This window comes from Delphinus delphis, chromosome 17 (assembly GCF_949987515.2).
Source record: "Delphinus delphis chromosome 17, mDelDel1.2, whole genome shotgun sequence".
Taxonomy (NCBI): Eukaryota; Metazoa; Chordata; class Mammalia; order Artiodactyla; family Delphinidae; genus Delphinus; species Delphinus delphis.
Genome location: NC_082699.1, coordinates 40983988 through 41002422, shown reverse-complemented (window position 1 = coordinate 41002422; position 18435 = coordinate 40983988). Strand labels below are relative to the sequence as shown.

At 44.1% G+C, this 18435-nt stretch overlaps 1 protein-coding gene across 2 annotated transcripts in view; it reads right to left on the bottom strand.

Annotated features, from left to right (window-relative positions):
- PTDSS1 (phosphatidylserine synthase 1) overlaps nucleotides 1-18435 on the bottom strand; it is a 64491-nt gene that overhangs the window by 19212 nt on the left and 26844 nt on the right. For both annotated transcript variants that reach the window (XM_059994937.1, XM_059994938.1), the window contains exons 5-7: nucleotides 7683-7841; nucleotides 4247-4398; nucleotides 1896-2037 (exon numbers count right to left, since the gene is read on the bottom strand). In XM_059994937.1, coding sequence (XP_059850920.1) covers nucleotides 1896-2037; nucleotides 4247-4398; nucleotides 7683-7841 — 453 coding nt within the window. The remainder of the gene's footprint in view (nucleotides 1-1895; nucleotides 2038-4246; nucleotides 4399-7682; nucleotides 7842-18435) is intronic.

Sequence of the window (18435 nt, the reverse complement as noted above, 5' to 3'; positions counted from 1 at the left end):
GCTTCATGCTAAGTCATGAACATCTATTCCTTCAATGGACGTTCTACAGCTAAAAATAACTGGTATGTTCAAAGCATTTCCAGAAGACATACCGGGTCTCTAAGGGTTGCTGCTTAAGCCCGGTAACAACCAGTACAACACAGGCACCAACCAAGCAGGGGTCCAGGGGAGGTGCTGGGTGTTGAGAGGGGCACAGGGGGCATCAGCCATCTGTTGTGTTTCCAGATTCACGTGACTGTCACCTGGCTCACGTGTGTGAGCTGCTGGGACAGTCGGGAGAGAGATGCTTTAAGAGCGAAAGGATGACAACGAATCTGTACCGTGGAACACCTCCGCAGCCCGGCAGAAATTAGGCCAGGTTGAGAAGTCTGACAGCAGGAAAGTAGGCTCTTCAATAACCAAAAGAAGCTTGAGGCGCGTGTGCGTGACTGAGAGATGACTGTGGACTCGGTCAGCTCGTGCCAGGGACCGAGCAGATCCTCAACCGAAGGCAGCTCTTAAAAGTGGGTGTGGGGTTGGTCCAGGCTTCACCTGGCAGTGGGACTGCTCCCTGAGGGTAGCGCCCAGTACCGCTCATCCCATGACCAGTCCTGGCAGCACAAAAGAGATGCCCACCGGGAAATCTGTGCTCAACGCCCAGAGGCCACTGCATTTCCCCTCCAGATTAAGCAAGGGGCAGAGATTAGGAAAGGTCACTGCTTTAAGAGCACATCACGTGGACCAGCAGGTTCATTTCAGTGACATAAAATGTGCGCCTTTCCCCACAGTGCTGAGTTTAAGGATATAAAATAAAAACGGTTCACTCATCACCACATAAGGAAAGCTGATCACTGCACCGCGCTCATCATCAGGGGGAAAGTGGGCCCAGTGGAATTCTGCCGTTCTAGGAGCACATCCCGCTCTCTCTCCTGGGCAAATCCAAATTCCTCCTAGGTCCTCGTAATAAAAGAAAACCTCTGCCTTCCCTGGCATTGCCCCATAAGGTAAAACTCAATCACACCCCATTTACCTACACACTGGCTTCCCCAAACCATGGTGACTATACAACTATTCACGAACACTTCTGTAGCCATAAACTCCATTTCTTGACATGGGCATTATTCTTCTCCCTCCCTCTGTGGACAAGGACAGTCTATCTTTAAAGTGACACATGCCCATTTTCTCCTTATGTTGGGAGTATTTTGTGCATATGTGTTCAAAACATGTCTGATGATTCTGAAAGACCCTTCCGGTGAAAGCTGGTTTCCCTCAGCTAGTCTCCCAAAGTTGTGAAACAATTAACCTGGGACAGGAGGGACAATAAAAAAAGGCTGCCTCTGGAAAACAGCGTCGTTGGGTAATCCCTTTCCAAGACCCCTGGCTGTCTGAATCGCTTCAGTCCGCTTGGAGTGAGAGCCTCTCTCCACCGCCGACACCACTCTGGAGGGCCCAGGTCCCCAAAGGGCTCCAGTCCCCACAGGTAGCAGAGGGCTTCTGTATTTAGCGTTCTACAAATTACCCAAAGTGGTTAACAGCTGAGGCACAATTTTAAAACTCAAATACTGAATTTGGACTGTAAGAAAAAGCCTTACGTTTGTTGCTGTGGTCCTGAAAACGATCATTCGAGCAGGTCATCCAACGCCTAACTCACTGGGTGATAGATGCTGAGCACAAGGTTTTTACAGGGAATTTTAATCTGTTTCCAATTTGTAATTCAAAGAGCCGTATTTTAAAACGTCTTCACGATGAAGCAAGACCTTAGGCGTGACAGCATCACTTTAATTCTATATGTCAGCTGCAGAATATTACATCTTCTAAAGCAACGAGCTGATAAGTAATGTCAACTAGCATGAACCCTAAATTCCTGGATGGTTTTTATTTTGTTTTCCCCTACTTTTGAGCATTTGAAGAGATACCTGCCAGATGATCATGAAAAGGTATATTCCAGCCACTCTCTGAAATGAAGATTTGGGGTCAAACCACCGAACATAGGTCCAGCTAGCAGGAGTGAACTGGAGCACGGCTCTTTTGATTTTCCCGGTGGTGGTGTGGATGTCCCTGTGAGAAGAAAACAGCTCCGGTGAAAATCCAGAGAGATAGGAGGGGGAAGAAACAAAAAACCAAAAAACTGTGAAAAATGCATTGACTATTTTACAACCAAAGATTCCTTTCTATTTGAACATCTCTCCAACAGCGGCCTCTATTCACAGGTGATGCGCTGAGAGCAGCACGCCAGGTGGGGAGCACCAGTGGACTGGCCACGCCAGCACAGGCCACAGTTTGTGAACTGGTGACAAAAGAAGCTGAGGTACACTACAGACAGCCACCTGGAACTAGGCCAGGAAGGACACCACTCCCACCCATGCCCCCGCCCCCAGGGCGCCCTGATAAAACAGAGAACAAGCTCCACGTGTGAGGGGACCCACAGCATTTCCTCACCCTATAGCTTCCTCAATTAAGTGAACAGTTTGGAGTGACAGTGATTTTTAACCTTTCTTGGTTTCAATCCTAGAAATCACTCAATTTCATATTCCTGTGATAGAAACAAATAGTCCCACGTTTCACAAATGACAACATTGGGGCTCCGAGAAAGGGAATGGCTGACTCCGGCTCTCTGTAAACCTCAGAGTTGGGGGTAGATTCTGGTCCTCTTGTGCTAGACCAGGAGAGCCAAAATCCAAGGTCATACGATTTAATAAATGGTAAAGATTTTTTAAATTCAACAGAGATGTATAGCGAGGACCTTTAGGTCGTAGACACCGTTTTAAAGTGCTGACGGCATAAGGATAAACAGGCCAGGCCTTTTGTTCTTGGGGAGGGAGGAGGGGGTTGGGAAGGGGGAGTAGAAGGAAACCAGGTTTGTTCCTTCACTCACTCACCCGCCCATCAACAAGCATGCAGTGAGAAAATCTCCCAGCAAGAAGATTTGAGGCAAAAGGGCAACAAAGAAACAGAGACTATCCAAAAATAAACAAGAATGATGAAGAACCTGTATATAAAAAATGGTGAGGGCTTCCCTGGTAGCGCAGTGGTTGAGAGTCTGCCTGCCGATGCAGGGGACGCGGGTTCGTGCCCCGGTCCGGGAGGATCCCACATGCCGCGGAGCGGCTGGGCCCGTGAGCCATGGCTGCTGAGCCTGCGCGTCCGGAGCCTGTGCTCCGCAACGGGAGACGCCACAGCAGTGGGAGGCCCGCGTACCACAAAAAAAAAAAAAAAAAAAAAATGGTGAAACTTCACGGAAAGAGGTAGAGGAAGATGGGAATAAACAGAGATACAGCGTGATGGAGAACTGGAATACTTAATGTAGTGAAAAGGTTAATCCAACCTGATCTATATACATTCATATGTTTAATGTAACTTAAGACCAACAGGACTTTTTTGTTCATTAGTTGCGCTTACATCTTGGAACTTGACAGGATGATTCTCAAGTTGAATTTGAAGCATAAATGTATGAAAATAGGGAAGCATTATGGAGTGTTTAAGGACCCAGACGGCCTGATGTAATTTCAGACTCTACTGCTTGCTTGCTGGGTATCCTCAGGCAAATTACTACACTGAAGCCTCAGTACCTTCAACCCTAAAGTGAAGAGAATGGCAGCGTCTATCCCTAGCATTGATGTAAGGCTCAAATGAGATACTGCGTATGAAGTTTGCTTGGAGCAACACCCAGCACTGCGACAGATTTTGTTACAGTATATACTGTATGAAATATATTAAAAAGTGTCCTTTCAAGTCAGTGGCCAAAGAAAGGATTATTCATGAAAGGGACGGGGAAAACCGGTTCATCAAACACAATAACGCTGTGAAATCTCCCCCTTACACCACATAACAAAATAAATTTGAGACAGAATAAATAAGTGACTTATAATTGCCAAGCCTATGGACTTTGTCCTAAGGCCCATGAGAAGCCACCACAGGGAAATGACATGATGGATGTGATGTTCCTAAGATCATTCAAGCAATGGTGGCAGAAGGCTTAGAGGGGTTAACCTGGGGACAAGGGACTAATCAATCCAGCCATGGGAGTGTGAATTCAGGCTGAGGCATATGGATAAAAAGGAGGGGATGGATTTGAGAAACTCGAAAATGATTTAGCATTTTCTGGATCAATGCCTGAAACTGGGCTTATAATCATTTTTGAGTTCCAGTTACTAATGCATAATTTAGTCCTTATCATCAGAGAACGTACTCATGGTGCGTGCTACTGAGGCAGTTATATCTACATTGTGAGAAACCGTGACTCAGGGCCCGGAGGAAGATGACTCACTTGAAGCTTGCCCAGTGGTAAGTCCTCATCTCTAAAAACCTGCAGACGACCATGCCCAGCCAGATTCCACCACCGTTGCACAGCAGGATGTCCAGGATGACTTGGTCCCACCAGCACTCGGCAAAATTGGGCAGAAGATGCATGAAGAAAAGCTGAGAAACACAAGCGATGATGAAAAAACAAACGTGAAAAAAACAAACCTGGGGTACCACGCAGAAAGGTAACTTTCCTTTTAATAGTACATTCTCTTAGCAAAACTTGTTGACGTTTTAGGTTTTCCTGATGTATTAAAAAAAAAAAACAACCAAGGTCTGTAATCAGATTCTTGTTTATTTTGTGGATGGTTCGCAAATACTGCTAATCCAAACAGCTCCTCTTTTTTTGGACACAGGGCTTTAAAGAAATGATAACCCATCTTGAACAATACTACCAGTAAATTACCTTGGCTAATGACAACATGACACGGACCCAGAAGAGGGAAGAGAGCAAAGTGTTCCTAACTGTCTACAGAGCACTGGCAGAATCCTCAAAATTAGCAGCTTGAGAATTTAAGCTGTGTATTTTAGAAACGGTCTATAGATATCTCGGAAAAACAGTAAGTGGTAAATTAGCTTAATAGGAAATCCCACACTAATTGATTTGCAGCGATAATCTTTTATTAAGTGCCTACGATGTACAAGGTGGTGAGATAAAATGGATCAAGGTTCTTGATCTTAAGGGCAGAGGCCAGACGCTTATTCAGAACACAAAATCAGGTACGCTGTGGCAAGTGTTACCATGGTGACATAAATTGGGACACTGAGAGATTCATTTGGATAGACGGCAATGGCGGTAGACTTCTGGAAGGAAGACAGGGTGGAGTGGGATCATTAAGGACAGGAATGAGTGATTTCAAGAGATGGAGATGAAGGTGAGGACATTCCAGAAAAAGGGCGCAGTGAGATCAAGGGTGGAACAGAAGTCTTTTACGGAAATAGTTTTGTCCAAAACAAAGGACCCGTCGGCTGTATCAAGCAGCATGGGGTGCTGTGGGAAGGCCCGCTTTAAGGAGGTCTGAAATTACAAAGACAACGCCTGACAGTTCTCTGGAAAGGGGCAACCCCATGATTATAAACCTCTGAAGTAATATAATAAATGCTACAAGTTAAAACTATTCATGAAAGCGTCACATAGATTGTAAAAGGATACAAATATTGTACGAGGAGTTTGCCTTCCTGATGTGCCTGCTTCCGAGGAGATACTGAACAGCTGCCGCATGTGACAGCGAGGGGCTGTGTGCTGGCCCCCAGCGGTCCACGTACCACCCGGGACTGCATTCCCAGGTCCAAGCCGTGACATGGAGCATTAACTCACACGGGGCAGAGAGAAACTTCTGCAGAAGCCAACGACAGACGTGCTGAAATAATACTGGTTAGGGGATGTGGAGGACGTACGTCCGCCCGAGGAGCCTTTCTGGAAAGTACCGGATTCGGGGGTGAGACAGCCCAGGCAGAGCGGAGTCGGAGACCTGGAAGGAGCCACATTTGTTCACTCCCTGGAGATTCGGGAGCGTGTGCCTGTATGTGTGAGGCAGAGTGCTGGGGCCTGGGACTGGGCAGACACGGGCCCTGTCCTCTTGAGGCATAACGTTTAGCAGAAAAGAAAACATCTATCAAGTATTTAACCTATGCTGAGTGTTTCAGAGGAGAGGAGCCAGGTGCTCTATTTCCAGGTGTACAAACATGAGCCCAGCCAGTGCAGGGAGCAGGGCAGAGAGGGAGGAACTCAGAGGCAGGCTCCGTGGGAGGAAAGGACACAGCATCTTTGAAGTGAAGAATGCAAAGCTGGCTGGAGCAGAGGGCAGGTGAGAGGGTTCAAGGAGGCTGGGGAGGTGGGCTGGGCCAGCGAACACCAGGCCTCAGAGGCTGGTTCAGAAGCCACCTGGATTTTGTCTTAAGAGCAACGGACCAACAGGGAAGAGTTTTCAATAGAAGGAGGTGATCGGGCTGAGGGGTGAAAGGTTCACTTTGGCAAAAGATAGTGTGCAGGGAGGAGATGGGAAATTCAGATGAGAGGGGAGAGCGCAGCAGAGGGATGAACTGGAGAGGTGTTGAGAAAAGAGCCACCAGGAAAAGGGAGGCGCAAGAGGCCCAGTGGGCGGGGGTGGGAGGGCAGGGGAGGAAGAAAGGGAGGCTGAGGAAGGCCAAGTGCCCTGCACAGGTCTCATGGCGGTGAGGTCCTGAAGATGCCTGCAAGTTAGAGGGAGCCCCTGGTACGAGGGCAGGAGCACGGGCCGCGTTCCCCGTCAAGCTACCCTGGATCCACTCCTGGCTCTGAGCTCTGGTTCCCATCGGTACACTGGGAATACATACTGCCCTTCTGGGTCATGGTGAAGATTCAGGATGATGTACGGGCAGTGCTGGGCACTGTTATGGGTTGAATCGTTCCCCCTCAAAAATCCATACGTTGGAAGTCCTAAGCTCTAGGACCTTATAATGTGAGCTTATTTGCAAATGCAGTCACTGCAGAGGTAATAGTTGAGAAGGGGTCGTACTGGAGGAGGTTGGCCCCTAATCCAACATGACTGGTGTCCTTATGAAAAGAATGCCATGTGAACGCATGCAGGGAGAAGGCCACGTGAAGATGGAGGCGGAGACTGTGGTGATCTACAAGCCAAGGAACACCAAAGATGACCAGCAAACCATGAGCAGAGGCCTAAGAGAGGCTTGGGACAGGTTCTCAAGGAACCAACCCTGCCCACACCCTGAACTCGGGCTTCTAGCCTCGGGGCCATGAGAGGAACACTAATAGAAGCGAATATCTAACTGGTATGCTTTGCTAAAGGTTAGGGTGAGGACAACGACAGGCATGAAGAAATAACTGTGCACACGGCCAAATTCTGTCCCCGGGAATGCTTAAGAATAACATAATAACTGAACAATAAATGAACTAGTTCCCAAAATATCATTTCGGTAATAGTTTTTCAAGAATATATCTCTTTCATTCATTGAATGAGACAAACTTTTGATGACCGTGATATTTGAGCTACACTGGGAATCCATTTTTAAGTGACACAATGTCCTGGATGGCCTCATAATTCCCAAACACCACAATTCTATTTAACTGGAAACTAGTTAGTGGGTAAACTACCTATTAGCTTCTTAGCAGATGTCCTCATTGCCACTCAATTATCTTGCTTAGGATTTTAACTTCATTCTCTAGCTTGATTCCATTTGTTTCTCTTTAAGACTTGTGAGACAGAGCAGACCTTAAGTTGACAAGGAGTTTCTCTGTTTGTTTGACAAAGGTATAAAATATCCCTTGGGGATTTAAACAGTTTTGTACCACAGGAGCTGCAGAATGGATTACTTGACTCTTAGCTGATGGACTATCTTCTTCCTGCATATAAACTGTCCACACTGTAGCATCTAGATAGCAGCCCACACCCCCTTCTTACCTCAGTCAGCTCCCAGGTAATACTGATTGTCCAGCAGAGGCCATAACTACGGATCAGCAAGGCCTTCATAGCCCAGCCCCAGAAATGTCCAAAGGCAAATATATCAAAATGGCTGATAATCCTCTCCCAGGTGATAACATGGCAGTTCACAGCATACTCCTGTTTAAAATAATAAGGAAAGAATTAGTAATACTCTAGAAATCAACTTGCTTCCAGGATTTGGACAATAAAATGAAAAGAACTGATATGATCTTGATAATTAATATATGTCCTGCCCAATAAAAAGTTTTGGTAACTGAAGATGCTTGAGGAAAAATGGACAAGTATTAGAGTTTATACACCAGAATTGCTTTGCTCTGAATTGCAAAAGCTTGGTTAAAGTGGGAAGCAAAACCATTTTACAAAGGCTTAACCCATCTTAAAGAAGTGGTATCGGGACTTCCCTGGTGGCTTAGTGGTTAAGAATCCACCTGCCAATGCACAGGACACGGGTTCGAGCCCTGGTCTGGGAAGATCCTACATGCCGCGGAGCAACTAAGCCTATGCACCATAACTACTGAGTCTGCGAGCCACAACTACTGAGCCTGCATGCCACAACTACTGAGCCCGTGTGCCTCGAGCCCGTGCTCCGCAACAAGAGAAGCCACTGCAACGAAGAGTAGCCCCCACTTGCCGCAACTAGAGAAAGCCCGTATGCAGCAACGAAGACCCAACGCAGCCAAAAATTTAAAAAAAAAAGATAAATAAATAAATAAATTTATTTTTAAAAAAGTAGTGGTATCATATAGCCCATGTCACTTGCTCATAGGGCAACTGTGTTAAAGCCATGAACAAAAACATAAATAGAGTCCCAAAAAATAAAGAATAACTAGAAACCCAATAGGTTCAGAAATTTTAAAACGCATCTCTAAATATGGAGTAAAAAAGAAATCATAATAGGAATTTAAAATATATTCAGTATTAAATGACAATGAAAACATTACACATCAAAATGATGAGATGCAGTTAAGCAGAAGTTAGAGGAAAATACAAAGCCGTAAATGTTTTTATTAGGAAAGAAGGAAAGCTGAAACATCCAACTTCAGAAATTAGAAGAAAACAGAATTACTCTTCCACCCAAAACTGTAGCAAATATTACATAATTTAAATATTAAAACATTATAAAGCTTTGAAGAATTTAGGTTCCACTTCTAACCTTTTCATTTTTAATATATTTTAAAGTAATTTTAAATCAACTTCCTTATACTCCTGTGTTTATTATGAAGTAATTATCACATGACAACATTTCTCAGGAAGCTCTACATTTCACATTCTTTTTTCCCCAAATTAATCTGATAGGAAGGAGTTAAGATTTCAGCCAGCTGACGGAATACCTATAAAGTATAATATTTTCAAATTTTAGAAGCAATACTTTCTGAGGGAGCCAAAAGAGCACCATGGTGCTCCTCTGTCTCTTCTGAAACCTGCCGCATCAGACTTCTGAAGCCTTTCTCAGACCTAATCCATTTTAATTTGCAGAGCTCAAAGGACATTTTTAAAAATTGTATTTTTTTGAGAAACATTCTGATGTGGTATTATGATGTGTAAGTGGGAAATCTAGAGAAAAGAGGAAAAAAATCAATAGGGGTGAGTCAAGATAAGCCTTAAAAAGACCAAACTGCACTGCAATGAGATGAAAGTTCTCCTTCCAGGCTCTGGAGCACGTGCCTGTCCCACGAATCACAGACGGACAGAGAGAAACACCCTTGCGCTAAAGCAGTAACATGTTAGGTTAAGGACAGCTTAAAGGTTAAGGAGAGCTTAAGGCTCAGTCAACCCCAAATTCCTCACCCACCCTATCCTCTTATTTACTCCAGAGTGGGCTGCTTAGGGTTAGATAAGAAAGGGCTAAGTTCTGTCTTCAGAAATCTGTTCTTAAGGGAATCATGGGTTGAAGACCACTTTGGAGGCCTTTCTACTGCCCTCTAAGAGAATATTTATGTGTTCAACAAATGTAAAGGCACTTTGAAACCCATAAAGAGCCAGGTGTGTCTACTGGCATATAATTATTATGAACAAATCTGCCAATAATCACATCTGGAAGATCCCGAGATCCTGGTGCTGGGAGGGACGCAGGGCACCGTGGTCTAATGCAGACGGGGAGCAGCACACGCAGGCACGAACCCCTGGAAGCGGGAGGACAAGGCATGAAATGAGGACACAGAGGTGGGGAAGCCAAGTCTGGGGAGGTGGAAGTAAGCAGTAGGTAAGGACAGATTCTGCCCACCTCCCAACTGGTGGATCGCTCACCTGGGTGGCTCCACCCTCTCCCTTGCTTGCCCGACACTTAACCAAACACCAAGTCCTATTCATTTTACCTCCCCAAGTGTTTTTTCCTCCGTCTATCTCACCACCACTGTTATTTCTTGCTTAGATGCCTGCAGTAGCTTCCTAAAACTATGAAACGTACACATGATGCTCTGATAAGCACCTGACTGCCCAGCTCCAGCTGAAGACTGCAGATTTTAACTCGACTCTCTACATACAAAATGATTTTGCAGATCACAAATCAGACCATTTTGGGTGTGTGTGTGTTTGGGGTGGGGGAGTGTCTGGGAAAACAGCCTTCCCAGTGTGGAAGGATCTCTGGGCCTCCTGCCCTGCTCTCTCGCTCCTTCCTCCCTGGGGAAGGTGGTGACCTTGAGAACACATGTACTCCACCCTCTTTAGGGTCCTCTCTTTGGAAATTATTTGCCCACAGACAGCACAGGTTCCCATCTGCTCTTTCAACCTTGGAGGAATTTTTGAGTCAGGCTCTGTCCGAAGCCCGTGGTTGTCCAATGGGACAGGGGAGCAGAGGCCTAATTTGGGGCGGGGGATTAGCACAACCTCGTGGCCCAGGTCTAAAGCCATCTGCTTCACTGAGCTTCAACCAGGAAGAAATCAGCTGATCCTGTGCACCTTTCTTCCCCAGTTTCAACACTGGACTGGAGATGGGCGTAATGTTTACTGACCCGTTAAAGCACCAATGGAGATCGTGTACCTCCTCTGCTTATAAACCTTCAGGGTCTTTTATCACATTCACAGTGTAATCCTAACTCCTCACCAATGTCTCCCCAGCCTCAGGAACTGCCCTCCTCTGCCTCTAATTCCTCCTCTCCTTCACTCTTGACTGATCCCAGCTCCCAAGTTGGGGCTTCCATGCAGGCTGTTTCTTCTTCCTGAATAATGGCCTTGGCCCCCTACTCGCACTTTGCTTGGCTAATTCCCACTCATGTTTTAGTTGTCAATTTAGACATCAGCTCTTACAGAGGCATTCCCTGACCTCCCAGACTAGATTGGGGTTCTTTTATAAGTTCTAATAGCACCCATATCTTTTTCTTTATCGCACTGCACTGTATACTGAAATCATTATGCTTTCATTCTTATTTTTTTTAGCTGTTTTATTTTTTTTACTGGAGAGTAGTTGCTTTACAATGTTGTTAGTTTCTGCTGCACAGTGAAGTAAATCAGCCATATGTATACATATATCCCCTCTTTCTTTCTTTTTTTTTTTTTTTGCGGTATGCGGGCCTCTCACTGTTGTGGCCTCTCCCGTTGCGGAGCACAGGCTCCGGACGCGCAGGCCCAGCGGCCATGGCTCACGGGCCCAGCCGCTCCGTGGCATGTGGGATCTTCCCGGACCGGGGCACGAACCCGTGTCCCCTGCATCAGCAGGCGGACTCTCAACCACTGCGCCACCAGGGAAGCCCTCCCCTCCTTCTTGACCTCACTCTCCCAACCCGATCCCACCCATCCAGGTGGTCACAGAGCACCGAGCTGAGCTCCCTGTGCTACACAGCAGGTTCCCGCTAGCTATCAATTTTCCAAATGGTAGTGTGTATGTGTCAATCCTAATCTCCCAATTCGTCCCACCACCTACTGCCTCAGGCCCCCTGTGTCCACACATCTATTTTCTACATCTGCATCTCTATTCCTGCCCTGCAAATAGGGTCATCTGTACCATTTTTCTAGATTCCACATATATGCGTTAATATATGATATTTATTTTTTTCCTTCTGACTTTCTTCACTCTGTATGACAGACTCTAAAAATCAGATCTCTAAAAATGACCCAATTTCATTCCTTTCTATGGCTGAGTAATATTCCATATATAGGTACCACATCTTCTTTATCCATTCCCCTGCCATTGGACATTTAGGTTGCTTCCATGTCCTGGCTATTGTAGATAGTGCTGCAATAAACACTGGGGTGCATGTGTCCTTTTGAATTGTGGTTTTCTCAGGGTATATGCCCAGTAGTGGGATCGCAGGACCATATGGTAGATCTATTTGTAGTTTTTTAAGGAGCCTCCATACTGTTCTCCACAGTGGCTGCATCACTTGCATCCCTGGGATAAACCCCACTTGATCCTGGTGTATGATCCTTTTAATGTGTTGTTGGATTCTGTTTGCTAGTATTTTGTTGAGGATTTTTGCATCGATGTTCATCAGTGATATTGGCCTGTAGTTTTCTTTTTTTGTGATATCTTTGTCTGGTTTTGGTATCAGGGTGATGGTGGCCTCGTAGAATGAGTTTGGGAGTGTTTCTCCCTCTGCAAATTTTTGGAAGAGTTTGAGAAGGATGGGTGTTAGCTCTTCTCTAAATGTTTGACAGAATTTGCCTGTGAAGCCATCTGGTCCTGGACTTTTGTTTGTTGGAAGATTTTTAAATATAGTTTCAATTTCATTCCTTGGGATTGGTCTGTTTGTATTTTCTATTTTTTCCTGGTTCAGTTTTGGAAGGTTGTACCTTTCTAAGAATTTGTCCATTTCTTCCAGGTTGTCCATTTGATTGGCATATAGTTGCTGGTAGTAGTCTCTTATGATCTTTTGTATTTCTGTGGTGTCAGTTGTAATTTCTTCTTTTTCATTTCTAATTTTACTGATTTAAGTCCTGTCTCTTCTTTTCTTGATGAGTTTGGCTAAAGTTTTATCAATTTTGTTTATCTTCTCAAAGAACCAACTTTTAGTTTTATTGATCTTTGCTATTGTTTTCTACTTCATTTATTTCTGATCTGATATTTATGATTTCTTTCCTTCTACTAACTTTGGGTGTTTTTTGTTGTTGTTCTTTTTCTCTAGTTGCTTCAGGTGTAAGGTTAGATTGTTTGAGGTTTTTCTTGTTTCTTGAGGTGAGACTAAATTGCTATAAACTTCCCTCTTAGAACTGCTTTTGCTGCGTCCCATAGGTTTTGAGTCATCATGTTTTCACTGCCATTTGTTTCTAGGTGTTTTTTTTAATTTCCTCTTTGATTTCTTCAGTGATCTCTTGGTTATTTAGTAGCATATTGTTTAGCCTCCATGTGTTTGCGTTTTTTACAGTTTTTTTGCTGTAATTGATATCTAGTCTCACAGCATCATGGTTGGAAAAGATGCTTGATACAATTTCAATTTTCTTAAACTTACCAAGGCTTGATTTGTAATCCAAGATGTGATATATCCTGGAGAATGTTCCATGTGCACTTGAGAAGAAAGTGTATTCTGCTGCTTTCAGGTGGAATGCCCTGTAAATATCAACTAAGTCTATCTGGTCTATTGCATAATTTAAAGCTTGTATTCCCTTGTTTATTTTCTGTCTGGATAATCTGTCCATTGGTGTAAGTGAGGTGTTAAAGTCCCCCACTATTATTGTGTTACTGTCGATTTCCCCTTTTATGGCTGTTAGCATTTGCCTTATGTATTGAGGTGCTCCTATGTTGGGTGCATAAATATTTACAATTGTTATATCTTCTTCTTGGATTGATCCTTTGATCATTATGTAGTGTCCTTCCTTGTCTCTTGTAACATTCTTTATTTTAAAGTCTATTTTATCTGAGTATTGCTGTTCCAACTTTCTTTTGATTTCCATTTGCATGGAATATCTTTTTCCATCCCCTCACTTTCAGTCTGTTTGTGTCCCTAGGTCTGAAGTGGGTCTCTTGTAGACAGCATATATATGGGTCTTGTTTTTCTATCCATTCAGCAAGGCTGTGTCTTTTGGTTGCAGCATTTAATCCATTCACGTTTAAGGTAATTATCGATATGTACGTTCCTATGACCATCTTCTTAATTGTTTTGGGTTTGTTTTTGTAGGTCCTTTTCTTCTCTTGTGTTTCCCACTTAGAGAAGTTCCTTTAGCATTTGCTGTAGAGCTGGTTTGGTGGTGCTGAATTCTCTTAGCTTTTGCTTGTCTGTAAAGCTTTTGATTTCTCTGTTGAATCTGAATGAGATCCTTGCTGGGTAGAGTAATCTTGCTTATAGGTTTTTCCCTTTCATCACTTTAAGTATATCCTGCCACTCCCTCTGGCCTGCAGAATTTCTGCTGAAAAGTCAGCTGATAACCTTCTGGGGATTTCCTTGATGTTATGTGTTCATTTCCCTTGCTGTTTTTAATATTTTTTCTTTGAATTTAAATTTTGTTAGTTTGATTAATATGTGTCTCAGCTATGTTTCTCCTTGGGTTTATCCTATATGGGACTCTCTGTGCTTCCTGGACTTGGGTGGCTATTTCCTTCCCCATGTCAGGGAAGTTTTCGATTATAATCTCTTCAAATATTTTCTCAAATCCCTTCTCTTTCTTTTCTTCTTCTGGGGTCCCTGTAATTCAAATGTTGGTGCGTTTAACATTGTTCCAGATGTCTCTGAGATTGTCCTCATTTCTTTTCATTCTTTTTTCTTTCTTCTGCTCCTCCACAGTTATTTCCACCATTCCATCTTCAGGCTCACTTATTTGCTCCAGATTTGCTATATTTTCTGCCTTAGTTATTCTGCTATTGATTCCTTCTAGTGTATTTTTCATTTCAGTTATGTTCATCATTTTTTGTTTGTTCTTTAGTTCTTCTAGGTCCTTGTTAAACATTTCTTGTATTTTCTTGATCTGTGCCTCCATTCTATTTCCGAGATTTGGGATCATCTTTACTATCATTACTCTGAATTCTTTTTCAGGTAGATTGCCTATTTCCTCTTCATTTATTTGGTCTTGTAGGTTTTTACCTTGCTCCTTCTTCTGTAACATATATTTTTGTTGTCTCATTTTTTTGGATGGGTGGGGCTGCATCCTGTCTTGCTGGTTGTTTGGCCTGAGGCATCCAGCACTGGAGTTTGCAGGCAGTTGGGTGGAGCCGGGTTTTGGTGCCACGATGAGGACCTCCAGGAGAGCTCACACCGAGTAATATTCTCTGGGCCTGAAGTTCTCTGTTAGTCCAGGGGTTTGGACTCAGTGCTTCTCTCACAGGAGCTCAGGCCCGACCCCCCGCAAGCCACACAGTGCCACAAAAAAAAACAAGAAATGGGCAACAAACAAAAAGGAGCAGAACAATAACAAAGAAAAAAAAATAAAATAAAGTTACAAAGATAAAACATATATTAGAAAAAATAAGAATGAAACAAGAACAAAACAGGACCACAACAGAAAAAAAAAAAAAAAGGCCAGAAGAGGCTCTGGGGGGCAGGGCTTAGGCTCAGGACCTCTGTGGCCAGAGGCGACCCTGGAGGGCAGAGTTTCAGGCCCGGGGCCAAGCAGGCGGGGGAGCCGCTGGCTGCGTTCCCCTCTGATCCCCCAACCCCCCGAAGGTCTCTCCCTGTCCGCGCTGATTCCCTCGCCGTGAGTGGGCCCTTCCGAGCGTGGGAACCCCTCCCCTCCCCCACATTGTGCTTTCTTGATTCTAGGACACATCTTTTTCACATTTAGCATTTTGAGAATTGGGTGGATATTTCAACATATTACAATGTTTGGTGCACATATAATATAAGGTTTCCCTTTTCCCTTCCCAAAGTCATACTTGTAATTGATGGTGCATCTTACAATTGATGCTGACCTCCTGACCCTACGATCAAGCTTAACGTTATAAAAGAGAGACACCTAGACACCGTGTGGCTCTTAGTGTGATACACAGCACCATATATGAGCAGCCCTGCCACGGAAACTGGACTGGAATCTGGACCCCATCCAGCCTCTACATCTAACTTCCGTTTATAGAAAATACAGGGGGACAGAGAGATACGTTAATGACACCCTGGAAATGCAAGCTACAAAATCCAGACTCGAGAAGCTCCATAAAGTAAACAATGTGGCTTCTTTGACAAACAAACCTCGACGTTGAAAAACGGTATGGAGGGACTGCAGATTAAGAGCTGCAACAAAGGCAATATGGGGACCTTGTCTGGATCCTAATTTGTACAAATCAACTGTAAAAAAACTTTACGAGGTGACTGGGGAAATGTGAACGCTGCATACTGTTACCTTGAAGCGACTGAAAACAGCATTGTGGTTATGTTTAAAAAAATCCATAGATATGGATATAATGTCTGATAACAATGCAAGATATGTGTGTGTTGGCGGCAGGGGGAGGGTGGAATGAAAGAAGATTGGGCCTGTGTTGATAAAATTTTTAAAAATTATTGGAGTTGTCTTAGACAACTCTCTTAGAAAAAGAGCCAATGATAATTTGTTTAATTTGCCTTCTTGTAGAGGCTAAGCTCCAAGGGGAGAGGGAGCGATTGGGCCTACCCTGTTCCCCACTACCACCAGCACAGTGTCTAGCATGTAGAAAAAGTTCAGTCATTATTTACTAAACGGAAGACTGCTGCTCCAGACCACCCAATCTCCAATTCAGATGTGCTCACAAAGCTTGTCTGAAGCTTAGAACACACTTTTTTTTTTTTTTTTTGCGGTACGTGGGCCTCTCACCGTCGTGGCCTCTCCTGCTGCGGAGCACAGGCTCCAGACGCGCAGGCTCAGCGGCCATGGCTCACAGGCCCAGCCGCTCCGCAGCATGTGGGATCTTCCCGGACCGGGGCATGAACCCGCGTCCCCTGCATCGGCAGGTGGACTCTCAACCACTGTGCCACCAGGGAAGCCCATATTTTTGAATAGAATAAATATTTAGGAACATAGCAAAGTTTCCAATTATAGAAAAGACTGCCTCTAACAGGATTTCAATGACTGCCCTCCCCAACTCCAAGTTATAATGTTAATTTTAAGGGAAAAGGGAGTCTGAATTTCAATGTGCGATACCAGGCACGGACTAGAGCCTGGTATCAGGATTAGAAATAGGTGGCAGCTGAAGGAATGGGGAAGGCAGAGGGCTCCTGCAGCCAGGCAACTAAAGGCTTCTGTCTTGCATAAAGGCGCTCTCCTTACCACAGGTTCTAACAAGGGAATGCGTTTCTCTAGAGCCATCAATGAACAGATCCTAGAACTGTAAAAGATTCCTTTAAGGAAGTAAAAAGTGATAAGGGATTGGAGATGAAGACTGAGGCTGGTCTACCACCACCTGGAACTGCAGAAGTTGAAAACAGCTTCGGGTTTTGTTTGGCAAGAAAGAATTAGCCAATCCCTGAAAACTAGTTTTAAATGCCGGTTTCAGCTCTTTGGGGGCTGTGATTGTGACAATCGGATGTCCCTGTGATGTCAAATTCCTAAGGAAGGTAGATGTCAAAGTATTATTAGATTCAACCTCCCCCCACTGACTGCGAGAACAAGACTGAGAGACACAACAGCAAATCCACCTGAAGTTAGTTTACTTCATAATATGTCCAATTTTGCTTAAAAACCCAGGAAACTTGCGGGGAGAAATATAATCTGGGATATCCTTCTCCCAATCGCCATATTGTAAGATGCCTGTGAGTGTCAAACACTTGTTATTGTAATAACTATATGCTTGAGGCACCGGCCTGAGGGGAAATGTAGGTTTGGGACCCAGAGGGATCTTATATTAAGCTTCTATTTCCTCCTTGGTAAAATGGAGGCATTAACATATAGACTGTAATATAAAGCACCCAGCACACTACCTGGCAGAGCAGACAGTCCACAATCAGCAACTGCTGTCAGCCTCAGCATCATTAGAAGCTGTACATCACCCTGTACCGTTCTCTTTCTCAGAGGAAGAAACTCCAAGACAGACTTTTCTCCTTGACACTTTTAAATAATTTTTGGCATTCCTATTTTTGTCTTTAGCTTGTCCTTTATAAAAGATAAAGATAAAATCTGGAAACACCATTCCAAGAAGGGTCTGACCAACCTCAACTATGCTGGAATGATCACTTCTTGGACTGTTTATTAAGTCCCTCTGTATTGCTTTTTTGTTTGTTAAACAAGGACCCATCTACGGTCCAAATGCCTGTTCTCCTTTTCTGATCATCACTAGGTGTTTCTTCAATCTGTACTAAATGTTAGGCACTTTAAAAAGTAAAAAAGGAAAGGAACTTTATAAAGTTTCCTATAAAAAAGTTTATAACTTTAAACTATAAACTTTTATAGTTTCCTATAAAAAAGGAAAGGAATTTTATAAAATAGTCTCTTCACTAGAAGTCAAAGTACAGAGTAGTTTTAGCCAAGAAAAAAAGTATTTATTGTCATTTAATAAAAATAAAGAATGAAATGGCCTCCATCATTACGAATGGCACCTTCATGGCAAGCAGGTGGGAAGAATCACAGCATCAGGGCCGGGGTCAGGGAGCAGAGGGGTCAAGGGTGACACTGACACAGCAGGTGCAGCTGCCGTCAGAGGACCTGGTGTGTGCGAGGCATCGCGTTAGGCCTTTGTTTAGCTCACAATAAACTTCCAAGATAAGTATTATTTCACTTTACAAAAGAGGGAATAGGCTATAAGTTCGTAGCCCAAGGTCCTACAGCTTACAAGTGTCAGAGGCTCAATTCCCACCCACGGCTGCCGGATGATAATATTCACATCTTCCTACCACCCCCTTTGGGCCAAGAGAGGATTCATTTCCCTGGACTGTACCATTCATGG